Source organism: Anser brachyrhynchus (genome assembly GCF_964034855.1).
Source record: "Anser brachyrhynchus genome assembly, chromosome: 6".
Taxonomy (NCBI): domain Eukaryota; kingdom Metazoa; phylum Chordata; class Aves; order Anseriformes; family Anatidae; genus Anser; species Anser brachyrhynchus.
Genome location: NC_137700.1, coordinates 27,760,036 through 27,776,634, shown reverse-complemented (window position 1 = coordinate 27,776,634; position 16,599 = coordinate 27,760,036). Strand labels below are relative to the sequence as shown.

General features: G+C 41.0%; 1 protein-coding gene across 4 annotated transcripts in view; it reads right to left on the bottom strand.

Moving 5' to 3' along the window:
- The window catches only part of LOC308196832 (uncharacterized protein), a 38,967-nt gene extending 30,628 nt beyond the window's left edge, over positions 1 to 8,339 (bottom strand). Inside the window, exons 1-3 of one of the 4 annotated variants that reach the window (XR_013952426.1) lie at positions 7,108 to 7,592; positions 5,609 to 5,676; positions 3,526 to 3,660 (exon numbers count right to left, since the gene is read on the bottom strand). Coding sequence is in view for 1 of the 4 variants with exons in the window: in XM_080596466.1 (XP_080452592.1) it covers positions 3,526 to 3,660; positions 7,108 to 7,113 (141 nt within the window). In the remaining 3 variants the exon portion in view is untranslated. Of the gene's footprint in view, positions 1 to 3,525; positions 3,661 to 5,608; positions 5,677 to 7,107 lie in introns of all 4 variants that reach the window. The other 3 variants (XR_013952427.1, XR_013952428.1, XM_080596466.1) reach the window with 3 other exon arrangements.
- Positions 8,340 to 16,599: the final 8,260 nt, after the last annotated feature.

Below are 16,599 nucleotides of genomic sequence, written 5' to 3'. Positions count from 1 at the left end.
TTATGTTTAGGAGCACTTGGGCCATGATACACACTGCACCATCAGCTCCCTGCTCTAGAAAAGTAAGCTCAAGAGGGATTTGTAACGAGTGGCTTAAAGGCTCCTTGGTCTCAATGTCAGACTTCACTGAAGCAAAACAGGTGCAAGGTTACTGGGTGGAGCAAAAGCCTTCCACTATGAGGAAAAGCAGCATTTTTTCTCCTCCTGCCAAGTTTCATGACCAGCCATCTCAACAGAAAATGCTTACTTGTCCTTCTCTTGACTGAGACATAAATCACCTTATAATACGAGAAAACAACTTCCTTTAAACAAGGTTTAGCTATAAGCCTGCTGCTTTGCAAAGTTGCTTTGCAAGATCATATTTGCCCAGTGGAGAGGCAATGCTTTGCTGCGAAAGAGAAGCAAAGCAGCTCCAAAGCCCTGCCCCAGACAAGAGAGCAAAGAACTCCCTGTTTCTCCACTCCGTACTAAAGCAGTGCAGTTTCACTTCTTCCTCATTTAAAACAGAGCTCATACATATCACTAACACTCACATTGACCAGAAAGGTAATAGGCCCTGCAGGAACATGTTAGCAACATTAAGGTGTATTCACTAAAATATATTAGTTTTAGAAATGTGTTTGTCAGAAGCAGAGAAAAGCAAAGTCATCCTTGGAAAATTGGCTTAGCCTAGGGAATTCAAACACGCATCTTGGAGGATGCTCTTTGAGAGAGACTGTATGCAAAAACTAAAGATAGAAAGCAGGTGTAGTCCCTGAAACAGAGCTTGCAAACCTATTGCATCATCTTGTTCTCTTCAGAAGTCATTTTCCCAGCTGCATCATCGATTTACATTTTCACCACTAAGGTGACGGTGAATGACTGGATTTCCTCCGTTAGCTAAGGAGGTCTGAGGTGTCTGACTTTCAGTTATAATATATGGGTGGCACAGTATTTAAGAGATTTTATTCTTTGAACATAAGCGTTTCAAGTTGTTCTAAATAACAGTACTTCTTTTTGTGAATCTTGGCCTAGTCTTACCATGGAAAAATTAATTTGAAATTTGCCAGTGTTTCATATTAATGAAGACCTGTCACCCTCAAAGATCAGCATCTCAGCATTTCCTGAGAACATAATTATAATTTTCACAGGCAATTAGTGAATGTCTTTTTCTTTAATTATATCTATATCTAAATAAGTTACCATAATTTATATGATAAATTTGGTAAATTAATGGTAATATGGTAAATTTTATGGTAATTACATATATACAAAGCAACAACTCCCATCCCTCTCAGACACTTATAAGCTTTAAAATGCGACACGTAGTAATGAGTGAAAGGTTTCAGTAAGGCCAAAATAAAAATGAGGTAAGACTGCCCTAAATCCTCTCTTGAGATGCCTCTCTGCCTGTTTCAAGGATCAGCCATACTGCAGCCATTCCTGACTGGCATTTGCTTCATCTGCTCTTACAGTCCTTCAGTGATGGAGGCTTCACATCTTTCTATTTATTCTTTCCTCTTCTTACCTTAAAAGAGGCTCCTGAGGTATTAGTCTAATTAAAATTAGTTCCTAATTACTTGTATTCTGCATAGACAACAAGAAAAAACTATTGCTGTCTTTCTGCAATAGTCTGTACGTGCTTCAGAAGAAGTAACAGCTTTCCCTCCTCTAGGCTATGTAATTCTTCACTTAATGAAAAAGGGATATTTCAGCTTTTCATCCTTGTTTGGAAAGGTACCTATCTGGCCTTTGGATCTTCCTTAGGGCAGAAATAACACTTTTAACCAGCTCTGGTGAAAGCCTGGCTGCATGGTCTTCAATATCACCAGTGAAAATATAGCACAGCTCAGTACCCATCTTTCGTTGCTCAAGTGACTTCATGCATCTCATACAACAAGGCCTGGGAACATATGCATCATTTCTGTAGTGCTTGACAGACTGTCCTTGAAGCTTGTGACAGCTGGGCAGATTGAATCAGTGATGCAGTTCACTGAACAATTTATTCATGTAATTCCCTCCATTAAAAACATCCATATTTTTGTGCTTCTCCACCCTATGTCACAAACCACTTCTGACTCTCCTTTCTGGACCAGTCACTAAGATGGGTAGATTTCATATCTTCTGAAGAAAGAATGGTATTTTCTGTTTCAGGGACAAATTTCATACATAAAAGGCAGACTGACTTCTACTTGTGCAGTGTTCACTGCGGGTGGCCCACTGCTGATCTGACTGAGTGCATCTTTTGAACTGTAAGGTAGAAAATGCCACAGGTAAATCTGCTCAGGCAAAGCATGAACACAGTGCTGGGGTCTAACTTGGTTCCTGATAACTTTGTAAAACACTGGAGGCATTGCAGCGTACTGAAAGTAGAGCAGGCTACTTGTACATGTGTTACATCCTTAGCTTCCTTTGAGAGAAGGAGAAAGCGTGAGGTTTCTCAACAGTTCAAGCCTGGACTTTCTGACAGGAGTAACTGTCATGAAGGTTAGGGTTACAAGATGTTAGCAGCCAGAACTGATTCAGTGGAAAGGAATGAGTACTTAGACAAACATAGTACACCAGAAAGTAGAAGTCTGCAAGAGCAAAGTTGGTCTACAGTTTACTGCAAAAGAAGAATTGCAACCCTTGAAAAACTAAATTATTTGCTTCCAAGGGATTAATGGAGAAACACCCCTACCATCTCTTCATGTTTCAGGCCATTGTAGTATTTCAGATGCTGTCAGCCTTGCAGCATTTTGCACCTTGTACTGCAGCAACATGACACTGGTGTCGCAGTCCTCTTGACTAGATGGCAACATGACCAATACAACAATTTCCCTCTCTTGCAAAGAGAGTAGAACAAAAACTTTCATGCAGCACATCTCCTGCCATAGGTAAGCCCTTCCCTGAATCACAGACACAGCTACAGTTAAGCATAAAGTCAAGTCCAGGAAATTGTGATGTCAAGAACAACTACCTGCATCAGTCAGGTCAGGTCAAGGATACTGTGTTACTGCACAGACCTCTTCAACTTTACTCTGAGCCCTCAAGTGAACCCACTGGCCCCAGGAAAATAGCTCAGCCCATCACTGCTCCTTACAGCCATTGACTGATCTCCCCCCACCCATAAGATGCTAAGACTACACAGTGTAGAAACATGAAGGAGCTGCAGAATTGGATGCATACAACTAAAGGTAATTTTGTGTTCAGTTGACAATCATACGTCAGATACTGATACCCTTCAAACACTCCATCCAGGTTCAGCAAAGGTGAGTGACAGAAGAGCTCATCAAGTATTCTGCCCAACTTCATTGTTCTTCAGAACACCCTCCTTTTTGCCCTCAGACATGCAGAGTCAAGACCAGCACGTGGCCCCCTGTCTGTAACTACAGCCTCAGCAGCTGCACCAGCAAAACCATTCACCCTTCACTCTGCATGGGGAAGCCACAGAACATTAACTCCCAAGCCATTCTTCCTATTACTATGTTTTTTTGTTTTTTTTTTTTTTTTTTTTTTTCTATCAGGCTATGGCTGTAAGATATACCAGGCTATAATGTTTCCTACCTGGTGCTGTCTTCTGGAAGAATATTGGTGTCCAAATCGTTGGACTTTCAGAGGTCCATGGTCATCTTCTTCAGGAAGGACACCAGGGCAGTATAAAATCCCATTACACAGGTACGCTCTGCAGGTGGAAACGCTCTTCCCAGAAAATAAGATAGGAAGAGTTAGGAGAACTCATAGGTTTTCAGGACAAAACCCAAAAAAACAATCCCTCCAGCAGGAAATGAAAATGATGTTTAAGGGATAGGCGTTATTGCTGAAGTCAATCTTGTATGGGCCTTATGTCGGCCTGGGAGTGGTGGGATAGTGGGAGTGGTGGGATACTGCTGAGTGCTGCATTAGCAGCAGCTGAGAAAATGGGACTAGCAAATTCTGATTGTATGGCACATATGGTCATTATTTGCTGAATAACTGAATGACGTTCATTCTCCTCCAAAATCAAACCTCTCCTCTGCTGAGAAAAATAAAAGGGAGTTTTCACAGGCCCTTATCTCAGAATCCTAGAGGTACCGGGACCAGTTATCCAAATTTTTACATTGGCTCAAGTGAAACCAAGAGTCCAAGGCACTGCTGAAGAAAACAGTAGAGAAAATACTGGATATTTATGAATTTTGGGTATCTCAGAGATGTCCCAGGAGCATCTGCCTGTTTCTTTGTAGAAAAGAAAGAAGGTAAATAAAGGCTTACTTTCCCTCTAGAAAAAATCCTCAATTTACATCTTCTCTTATATAAGTCAAGAGACTGGCAGGGCAATATTCACTTGTGAGATTCTTTGCAGGTGCTGTGAGATGTCAAGATATTAATTTAGGAGGAGTTTAATTAAATTCCCAGGCAGAGGAGGGAAGAAGGAGTGTGTGGCTGATACCACTGGCTGATGACTGGGGCCACCACAGCTGGTTAGCAATCTGCTCCCCCAACAACAGACAAAGAAACACGGCCCCTGATTCCCATGCTTTCCATGACAGCTTGAATGTTAGCAGACAAGAGGTTTTAGGAACCCCCTGGGGCTGTGCTGAGTGCAGCATAGATGTTATTAGAGGAAGAGAGAACCGATGGAGGTGCAAGGTGTTTCTAGATAACTGCAGGGCCTACTCAGCTGGAAGAGAGTGATGGGGTAACGCAGTCTCTGCGGACCATGAGTGGAGACTCGGCTTCTGTTTCAAAATCCATGAGCAACTTGACTAAAGAACTTGACTTAGTCAAGCTCTAGCTAGAATTACTAGGTAGAATTTTTCGTTAGAGAAAACATAGTATTTTGATATTTTCAGTGGACCGCAAATGTCAAATATTATACCCTCTTATTTTCAAGATCAGTTACATAAATACCATTGCATTTTATTCTAACCAGTGAAAAATATGCTACTACTTAAATATAAAATGTCACACAAATGCCACAGACGTACACTCTGGGCAAGTGCACTTTCAGGTGCTGTGTAGTCATAGCCTCAAGCAGCTAACTGAATGTGGAGGCTGTGCTGGATTTCTCCTCCCTGCACTTCAGTCATGATTCAGAGAGAGAGAGAGGGGGAAAAGGAGAGACAAAGCCTGTTTCAGCAATCACACCTTACTAGTCAGATATTAGAGCTCACATCATGCTCCTACTGGCTCCAGGCAGGCGCCCAGGCCACAGAGCCACTGTGGCACGGTGGCAACCCAAGGGGAGGGAAGTGATGTCCCCCCAAGAGCTTCAGGACCGACTGGAGGACAGGGAGGCTGTGTTATTTGGAACAGAAACCTGCCAAAATGTTATTTCAGGAGACGAGCAGAAAAAGTTTTTGTTTTGGACTGGATTATAGCTTGACTGATAATGGCAGTTCTTAGCAGTCAAAGTGGTTTGGTCAAAGAAAGTCCAGTAACAGGTTCTCACTAGATAATCCTGACGCACAAAGTTAAGAAACTTAAAAACTATGAAGAGAATGGGAAGTACATTTTCTCCACCCTGAATGCAACATTATTAACTGCTTCAGCAGTCACTTTCAGAAGTGTCTAAGGGAAGTTTTTCAGACACCATTCTATTGTTTCTCCACTTCTTGTTTACAAGGTTTTTTTTAAACCCCCAAGGCACAGTTATTAAAGCTGTACTTACAGGAATACTCTCCCATCATACTCCTGAAGATCTGCTCAGACAGCAGGGCTACCACCTTTCCTGCAAGACTGAAAACCAGAATTAGTTCCTAATATTTTCCCCTTGTTTTTATACTGCTCTTTTGATAAATAGAGCAGTGTAATTCACTAGCATGGAACCTGTCATTTAGGTGCCACAGAGACATTTGTCACAGGTTTAAAATAATCTTGAGACAGTAACGGTCATATTTTCATCCATGGTTTTAATTTTTGTCAGAGCAACTTCTTGCCTTTCCTGCTCTGGGTCACAAGTTTGTGCATAACAATATGGGAGCCTCTGCAGTATTTTGTGTGTTTGTTTGTGCTCCTTTATAGAGACAGCTCTGCAAAGTTGTTTGCAATGCATTTTTTTCAATTGATTTTTTTTTTTTTTTTTTAATTCCAGCCTCCTGCATCTAATCTTTGATATTACTGTGAGCTTGCTGGTTTTGTGACTACACAATAGGCTTGGTTTGACATTGCTGCTGTAGGGTGATTCCTCCTGAACTACTGCCAGTCCTGCAGGAGTGACTCTGGCCATTATGTTCAAGCATCTCTGCTAAGCTGTTGTTCTCCAATGGGCACTCCTTTTCAACACCATAAGCCTACGGAAATATTGTTTCCCCAGACAGCGTGGATTTCTCTTTGTATAATGGCTCAAATTAAGTGTCTCCGTCCTTCAATAAATTGGGGACGTGTGTGACGGCCTCCCAAACTGGCAAGCAGTACAAAAAGGAAAAATAAAAGAACGTGGACTGGAGTCCCTGGATGCTTTCCACCATCCGGTCCTTAATGCTTGCCACGAGTTCCTTACTTCCCACGCTGGCTGCCAAGCACCAGACACGGGTTAGGGGATGGCTGGGTCAGTGAGGGCTGTGCTGTAGCTGCAGCCCAGTCTGTTAAAGAAAACGTTCCTCTGCTCTAAGGAGACGCTGAAATAGTTGTGCTGCCAGCATCTGCTTCCTCTTAAACATCTATTTTACTCTTCAGTTTGACAGATGGACCACTGATAGGGAGATGAGCACTGAAAACCTCCGGCTTATTTTGCTGATTTGGAAATGTAACTGAGAAATAGATGCATTTTTATCCCTCTCTATTTTCACAGGATTTTTACTCTTTTCATTCAGCAAAGGCCAGAGCTGAAAATCAGATTTGAATTTACTGTAGCAAGAAGTGGAGCAGAAGATAGAGGTGTGAAGGGTTGGCTGATCTAAAACAAATATTTGGCTGACCTAAACCTTTTCACTCCTTTTCCTGATTTTTGCGGGCCAGCTGAGTATTTCAAACATAATTAGCAAATATATTTTCAGTGCAGAGACTGCTTCTGGAGTGGGAGGATCTACTTTTGATTTTCATGCCTGGGCAAAACAGCTGGATTTCCCACCCTACTCCAAACACGCTGCAAATAGTTTGCATTTTTCTCAGATAAGCCCTTCCTTTTATTGCCACATCAGACAACAGCAGTTCTGCCACCTTGCTTACCTCCATTCCTGGGCTTCACGCAATATTTTCTCTCACACTTCCCAAATTCCCATACTTGCAAAGGCTCCGTTCTCACCTTATATCCTGCCTGAAATTCACAGGCTGTATGTGCTACTGTGAGTCAGCACTAATTACACTTCATCAGTAGGAAAGTCAGTGGGGATGGAGTTGAAGGTGATTCAGCAAAACACCTCATTAGCAATTTCACACTGGAAGTCATTGCACCTGAGTCATCAGCTCCAGGCTGCACAATCACAGGCCATCGTGTAATAGAGAGATCCTAAAGGTTTTCCGTGGTAGCCTGAAATACGCTGTCCCATTATACTTACAGACTGCAAATCAAAGCACTGTAGAAGGGCAGGATGGTACCTAAATGCTATGAGCAATTTCACATTTGCCTACCCTTTCAAATATTCTTCTCCTGTTTCTCAAAAAACACAGCACTGTAGTCAGAAATCAGTTGATTCTGATGAGTCAGTGCTCATAGTATTATCCTGGCACAACTGAAGCACTAGCAATTAAACCTTATTCTCCAGTTGTTCTGTCTTTTTAATCACTGCCAGTTCTCATGTGTTTCTGGCTTATTACTTGCTCTGAAGGAGATGGAGGCAGATGGCCAAGAAGGTATCACAGAGCTGTGCCGTGCTGATGTCAGTCTAACTGCAGAGTTAAAATCTGCTGTCTGAACAAAACAGATTGGATGTATTCAGTGAATCCACTGCAGGATTACACTGCCACATCCATTAAAACAAGAGCAAAACAGCACTGGATACCAGTATTGTAAAAGGAACCAGCAGTTAATTGTGTGATTAGCTTATTTAACGTTTGTTATAAATTACAGTAATTAGCCGTGTAAACTACAGTCAAAGACATTTCTTCCAAGATTTAACTACTTCTAATTACTTTTGAAATGGTATGGATGAGTGCAGCTGTTTATGCGACTGAGGGTGGAACATCACTGAACTGACACACACACAGAAGCCTGGTCTGCTGTGCCCGGGAGCCTGCAGCCTTGCCAGCACGCTGACCCTGTCTGTCCATACCTTCCCCTGCTCGTCTACCTTTCACAGCAAAGCCTACTGATTATGCAGTATTTTGTATGGGACAAATCAGTAAAGGGCCACCATGAAACCAAGAAACTCATTTCAATTTGTGGCCTGTTTAAAGAACAAAATGCTTAACATATTTTGCCTATCAAGTATTTTACAGCAATGACATGCTGTCCTCTCAGTGCTTTATAAGGCCAAGTGGATAATCTTTCCTTATCTCCTAAATATGTTTTGTGTAATACCCTGAACAGCATTTGCAGTAGCTAATAAAGGCAGTATTTTTATGGAAGTTCTAATTTTACAGAATTGCAATTCATTATTTGTTTACTTAGTATAAAGATGCTACATTCTGCAAATATTTTCTCTAATGCTGACAATATTTTGAAGGCATATCAGAAGAAAAGCACTGAATTTTTTAATGTAAACTTAAGAGACCATCTGAATGCTGAACAGAGAAAGAGGAGAGAAGAATGACTGCAGTGATCATGTCACATGTGAGAACAAACAGTAGGCTCCTAAGCCTGTAGCTGAATCTCCATCATGCAATAATTTTTTTTTTCCTAAATTCAAAATTGAGACTGCTTGTGCTCTTCCGAAGGGGAAATAAAGCATTTCAAAACTACCTCCATAAAATCTACATGGTTATGGAAACCATTCAGGTCAGCCAATGTGAAAGTGTATGTCAAGCCTTGCTCCACTCAATAACTTATTTTGCAATTTACTTAATCGTACTTTGAAAAATTCACTCACCGCAGCACTGCCAAATGCCTTGTTATACTTTTGTTTTTTCCCCTTTTGATTCTTTTAGTTAAAGTCTGAATTAAAACCTACATATCTCCTTTCATGATTCCCATTGTTGTTAAATACTGGATATTCCACTGGATTTCAAAGAGGGATCTGTCATTTGACCTCTGGTCCTCCCTTCATTTCCAAAAGAAAGGTGAATTCATAATAAGATTAGCGTATGCCCCGATAATACTTGAGGTAGCAGCTAAAGAGATAAAGGGGATTCATAGATAACTTGTATGTACTCAGAGGAAATTGATTTTCATGGAGAAAATTGCAGATTCCCTCTCTGAAATGCAAACAGTATTTGCATATTCAAAAAAAAAAAAGCAGCTAATTTCTTTAAAAGGCTCTACAGAGCTCTTAAACAGATCTTAAACAGTTCTTCTATGTAAAAAGATATTTTGTGAGTATGTATAGTTTCAGTGAGCATTTAACAATGTCTAGAAATATACTCTACACTTGTCCAAACTCTATTTATAAATATCTTGTTCTAAATGTAGTCAAGATGCCACAAAAATATTTTCCCTAATTAGGAATAATGCATAGTCGTGTTATTCTGATTTTGGTGATGCCGATGTAGCAAAATGTATATTCATAAAATCACTTCATCAGGCAGTACCGTGAAGACAACTATCAAGTTTCCAAGGAGATCCCTCAACAGCCCTACACTTCATTATTAAGCGATGTTCCAGCTTCATTTTCAATGAACAATGCTTTCTTTTTAATTTAAGAATGGAACATCATTTGAAAGGTACATACACTTACCCAAGCTGTGGATTATTCAGGCCCTACCTTCGTCTGTTGCCTCTGTTAGGGAGCTCGTAATAGAAAACATTTTATGCTCACCTCAGACACAACTTTTCCTACTTTTTTAAAAGCTATTCCTCTTCTCTTTAGAGAGCTGATGGCAAAGGTGAACACACTCAGTATGTTCTTATAGCCTAATTTACATATGTTTTATATAATGATTCTTTTGTTTTATCTAGGTTATCCTACCTCATCTTTATCTTGAATAATTGAACAGTAAGCTTAGAAGAACATCAGGTTAGGAGGAAGAAATTATATCTCAGGCAGATGGCTGTACTCCACTTACTTTCCCAGAGATTTTCAGGGAGGCTGAAGGAAGATAGACGAAGACTAAGTCAGCTTTGTGCCTTCTGGATTTGGCTCCAGCATAACAACTCAGGTAGGTGAGGAGCTGCTTTGAGCAGCAGTGGGCTGCTCTGAAGTTATGGGGCAGTTGGTGCATAGAGCACTTTGGGGACATTTCTGACCATCTAGCTTGCCCTCCAGACCTTTCCAGAGGTCAGCCCGAGTCCCAGCCTTACTTGGACCTACACAGTAGAACACAGCAGGTGAGACCATTAGGCACCATGGCTAGGTGAGGCTGCAGGGAGTTCACAGAAAGGAGGAAAGCAGGGGACAGGTCTTCTGCAAAGCCCCTTTACAGTACAAAAACCGTGGGTGCCCAAAATATGCAAGTTCAGGCTGTGGGTTTAGAAGCTGAGGTATGAAGAGCATGAGGAGAAACCAAAATTTAAACTTTTTGCAGGGTCAGAAGACACATGAATTTTTAGCCTTAAATCTTCAGAAAATGATGGGCCTGAGGCCTTGCAGTCTGCCCTTTGTACTCTGGGTGCCTCTGGGATCTGACAGTCACATCTAGTCTCTCACAAATGCCAGAAGAGTCTTTACAAACAACAAAACAAAACAAAACCAAGCATCAACAACTAAATCTAAGAGCCAAGAGAAATGACAGAAGTGTCAGTCTTAGGCATCTTTCCCTACCCCCAGCCCAGCAGCTGTCTCAGTGGGAGGTTTTTCTTGCTGAACTGCACTAAAAGCACTGTCCTCAGCTTCATTTCCATGAGGAAAAGACTCCACATACCCAAGTCAGATTTCAATCTCACGTTTTTAGAGCTAGGAGGTATCTTTTGTGCTTAATACTACAATTTGATTTCAACCTGCAAACCATAGACAGGTAAGGAAAAAAAAAAAAAGAAAAAGAAAAGAAAAAGAAAAAAAGCCAAATTTCTGCAGACAGAGTTCCAAGTTTTCCCATGTTTCTTGAGACAATGCTCCTTGGAAGACCACAAACAGAAGAAAGAGCCTGCACTAATGGCCTAGGCTACAATCTTTCTTCACTGCAGCAAGCACAGCTACATCTAACCCATCCATCCTACGTAATCTTCTCACCAACACAAGATATCATTGCATAGCTGACACGCTGGGGCTGTCAGTTTAGCAGACTCAAGCTGGGAATGAGGGGAATGAGTCATTGGTAGAGGTCACAGACCAAAAGCCTGCCAAAGATTTTTTTTTTTTTTTTTTTGCAAGAGATGGCAACACATAAATGGAGATAGCAAGCTTCTGTGGCAAAGCAGAATCAATTTTGAAATCCATTGTAGACACTGTGGGAGCTCTAGATCTCCCTTATGTTCTCTCCCCTTCTGAAAAATTGCCCAACATATCCTTAACCTCTCTATATGGAAGTCCACCCTCCTATCCTTTGAACACCAGATGCACATTTTTGGTGTTCTGCTTTTTTTTGCTTTTATTAATGGAGTGAATTCACGTGAAGAGCAAGTGCTACGTCATAAGAAAGATTTGTTTTCTAGAGAGGAAAATCAAGAAATGGCCTGTGAGATAGCAGCATTCCGTGAAGCACTTCTGTATGACCCTGTGCTAGCTTCATTATTTTTTGAGACACATCTCTCTGGGTAGTTCTCTCAAGAATTCATTATTCCACCCACTGGCTTGAACTTATCCCATATAGACCAGATATATTTAGAAAAAGTCACAGGCAAAATGATACGATGCCATCATTGATTTATGTGCAGAACAGTAACAAATGAGCAACGAAGTTAAAAAGTATTAAGAGCAGTCTAGCAGATGGGCAAAGCACCAAAATAAACATTCTGATAAAAACACAGATTCAGCAAACCACCAAGCCCAACATGTTCTCAGGAGTTTGGGTTTATTTTCGTTAACAAAGTAAATTTGCTAGGAATGTTGTTAAACTATTATAATACTAAGGCACAGAACACGACCAAGGACAGTTCAACCTAATTTGGATATCAGAATATCAGGAAGAAAATGCAGATCTCATTGTAGCTCAGTCACACTGCCCCCATCACAAAAGTTTAAAAACATTTCCAGAAGAGCTGCCCTTTCCCACAATCTGTGTAACTAAAACTAGCTACCATAATGGTGTTTGTGCACTGACAGCCCTCAGCTGCTGTTCCTCTTACTGTGCCTTGTCATTCTCTATGAAATTGCTTTCATTTCAAGAAATTTGGCTCAAACTCGGGGGGAAAAAAAAAAAAGTACAGTAATGCAAGCGTATCAAATGCTCTGCCATCTTAATGTGGTATGGCACCTAGGCAAGTAACTTCTCATTAGCATGGTTTTTGGTCAACTTGGTTCCCACTTTATGCTGCAGGATGGGAAATGTTAGATAAATAATACTGTTTTTTGGGGAACATGGCCTCGTAACTGAGAAATGCTGTGCCATTACTGCTAGTGGCTTGGGTGCAGATGGTAAAACTCAGGTACTCCCTTATTCCCCATACCCTGACTTTGAAACTGGTCACAAATAGACAGGGTGTAATTAAAGTCCATGTATGGTACACATTTCCAGGGGTGCTGACCAGAAAATGAGACTTGCATGGCCAGAGACCAACATCAAATTTCAAAAAACTTTAGAGAAATAATTTCTAGTACAACTTTTTTTCAGAAGCTCAAAGCACCACCAAAAATTTCCCCTGCCCTCCTCCTTTGCCTATGCTTATTCCCTTTTCTTAGGCCCTCCTTCTGCCTATGTGACTGGAGGGTGAACCTGAGCAGGACAGAGATCCAGCCACAAAATGCATACATTTGTTGCTGGGTTAATTTTCAGCAGTTCAAACTGAGATAATCACAGAACAACAGTCTTAGTGGCAAAGTGCTTTCAAAGCATGGACACTTCAAATACTGTTTACTTCTATAAATATGTAGTTTGGTTTATGTTGCAGCAACACCTCATGAGGATGGCAGCCCAATGTGCCAAGCCCATGACAGTGCATGGCCCCTGCTGCAGACAGGGAAGCCCTGCTCCTGCGGCTGGACTCGCACTTGCCGGCGGGATCCCGTTGTGTGAATCGGTGCACGGCTGAAAGGACCTACCTGCATGCTTCCAGCGGTAGTAGTATCTGGGCCTCAGCAAAGTTTCCAGCATTAGACCTCAGACTAAACAGATGTGTAAAACTAAACAAAACAACATAGCAGGTAACTCTTTCGAGTAGCCTTAGGAACAAAAGCTGAAAGCTGTATGAAGGGAGTGAATTTGTATAGCAGTTTTCTCAAAACTGTTTTGTTTTTGTTTGTTGTATATGGCTGTCTCAGTCTATCACTATTTTCTAAGTTGAGGGATTTATATAAAGAGAGCATATCCACTAAGGCTCTGTTTATGGTCTGTCTGGTCTAAGTATTTATAATCATTCAAAAATTAGTGATTTTTTAGTGTGCGCATTTGCTTAATACCTTCCTCTTGAGGATTTTGAAATACAGAACTCATTTTGCATCTCCCTCTACTTTAACATATTGTTGCTTTGTGTAATTCTGGATCTTTCTGAATTTTGTGATAGGAGACATCCCTGTGCATAGACTGGTAAGCTGGCTGAAATGGTCCATACTTAACAATTGTTCAGGGCAGAAAATTTAAGAGCACTTTAGTTTGTTTTTCTTTCAAGTCTGCTTTTTAAATGCCTTACTAAAAACACAGATACTCTGACAGCAATAGCTTACATGCCCTTATGTACACATGAATATCTGTCAAAACAGAGAAATATGGAATTTGCTGCTGTATGTGTGTGGCACTTGCAAACTGTTCAATTCAACACTAGTACGGTAAAATTATGTTGAAATGTCACCTGTCTCTTCCGTTCAACTGTGTCATCTATGTGTAAACACACTGTTTGCAGGCGCATTGGTTTCACTACACGAAAAGCAGACCCTTCTTTATTCTCAGGTTAACTATACATTCATAAAGCATCCTGTAATTATTTGAAAGTATATATAATTCCTGTCAAGTTGTGGTGGGTAGGATTCTTCCAGGTAACATGAGCATTTTAGTTTCTACAGCCAAAAAGTCAACAGCCATATTGCAAATTCGCTTAGAAGCATCTGTTACCACTGGCTGTATGGTAGAGGGTTAGGGTTTCACAGAGCTGCAATAGAGAACATGCCCTGCTCAGCCATGTCCAGAGTGCCTGGCTCTTAATAAGTAATCCAGGATTGCTAAAATTAGCCTAGCAAATCTTTTCTTGTCTCTTTCAGCCTGGTGGATTTTTTTTTCCCTGAAAATATATTACTTTCGGCATTTTAATTCTTACACTTATCACATTAGTAATGAAAAAGTGACTGTAGATCATAGCTTTGCTTCAGGTTTTACTGGTGAAACGTGCAGATATTTTTCCCAAGTCCCCTTCTTAGTACATTGATCATTATTTCTGAGGGTAGTTTGTTCCACGACTTTCGTAAAAACTGAAAACTGTTTGCCCAATTTCCTCTAACAAAACGACTATGAAATTACTTGTGAGATTTTCTGGAGTCATGAAAAAAGTGCATCTTTAATTACAATTCAAGCATTGTAAATAGAATTATTTGACTATAAATAAAACACCTCGCGGTCAGCATGATTCCCAGTCTGGTATCAGTTACTGACCATTTCTCAAAGCCAGATGAATTGTGTGTGCTTCAGATTACTGAGATTCACTTTGTGCCATTTTCTGCAGACAGCAGTTACTGGATCCTACAGAGAAAGTTGCTGAGCTTATCGAGTCTCAGCGCTAAATTAAATTACAGCTCATCACCTTGTATTCTCTTTGCAGCCACTGAATCTAGTCCAAATTTATTTATCTGTGCGTGCTGCTGCAATACCATTCTAGACTGAATCTGACCAGAAAGAACATTGCATTCTGCTCTTTTCCTCCTCTGGCAGAGGCTTTGTGTACACAGCTAATTCAGTCCACCCTTTGCTAACTCACTGTTTTTTTTGTGTGCTGCCTTTTCATTTTCTTGTGTTCCTTTTTAAAGCTGTTTCTCCTTTTGATAACACCCACGCAATTTTCAAATGTTTCTGACTATATTAATTTAATCTTCATCTTGTTTCCGTTTGATCTCTTGCAGCTTCTTTTGCCACAAGCTGCATTTCTCATATTTCTCTCCCTTTGCTTATTAGTAAACCCTGCCAAGACTTGCTGGTGCCACTGTGCTACTGCACAGCTCTCTGCAAGACTGCTTGCTATTATGTGGATATTAGTCAGCCCTGGAGAGAAGGGCTCCATTGTGCTATGGGTAGAGCTGAACCATGACCAAATAAATAAAGCTTCATTTCGCTTTCTTTCAGAGTTCATTTTCTTTTGCTGTAGCCTCTAGAAGAACTAAATGAGTTGAGTCTCAAGGCCATCAGAAAACATGGAGATTTCTGGATTTTTTACACATAGACTTGTTCAGATTCTTTTCTTAAAATGGGATTAATATCAGCAAATCTCTCATGAACAGCAGAGAAAAAAAAAGTGCAAGTACAGAGGAAGCACGTCTGAGAACCAGCTTTTACTGTGTTGACTGTGTGAGGACTGACTACTGCGCGGCACCTAGAGAAATGGCTAGCACTGACAATAGCATTGAAATCTCCTCCCTGGGACATCACAAAAGAACCTGTGGAGGAAAAAGCTAGCAGCTACTAAGGGAGATAAGACACACAGAAATACTTCAGGCCTGAACAAAACCCTTCTGTGTTTTGGAGATCAATTGTTGCTTTTTTAGAAGCGGCTCTTGCACCTGCTCTTGTTCAATTACTATCACTCCAGTGATTCTGGGTGCTCTACATTTCCCCTCTGCTCTTCTTTCATTTTATCCCTGTTACTGAACGTCATTAGAGAGGTTACCTAGGAGAATTATGTGTCAGTGGTTCTGCAAGCTTTGAGGAAGGAAATCGGGAAGATGCAATGCAGAATACTGAGCATCTCCCAAGCGCACCTAGGACTTTGCTCAGTGGCAAGGATGAGACCATGTATCTGCTGCCCCTGTTCCAGGTCAGATCCTTATGTTTCAGATCCTGAAATGTCCTTTTCTGTTATCACAATACCTTTCTTATTTTCTGAGTTGCCTTCCTTCCAGTAATAGCATATAAAGCAATAATTTATGTTACTCCTTGCATGCCTGGTTAAAACCTAGCAACAAGAGAAGTCCTTGTAAGTGGTGGGAACCAGCCCTGCAGTCTAAAGAGCACGTCTCTTCCTAAGCAGAGTTTCTAATTGAAGCACGTCACAGCTGACGACAAGGACTTCCCTGACAGCTGACGAAATGAGTAGCATTGCAGTGCTTTGCATTAGGCCTTTATACTGACTTCCAGGAAGGTTTCAGTTCCCTGATCTTTGAAGATATAGTTGCCAACACAGAAACAAATCACGTGCTGCTGCTTTCAGGACGGGGAAAGAGTTTCCCCTTCCCATCAAATTCTGCTGTGGAATAAAATCACAAGACAATGGACCAACTACAGAACTTCAATACCAAACAACCAGCCCCAAATCCCAGTGAGCAGGCTTCCTAGTTGGCAATGGATCCTCCTTGGCATGCCGGAAACACTGAGGAAGCAAAGCCCCTAACCCTG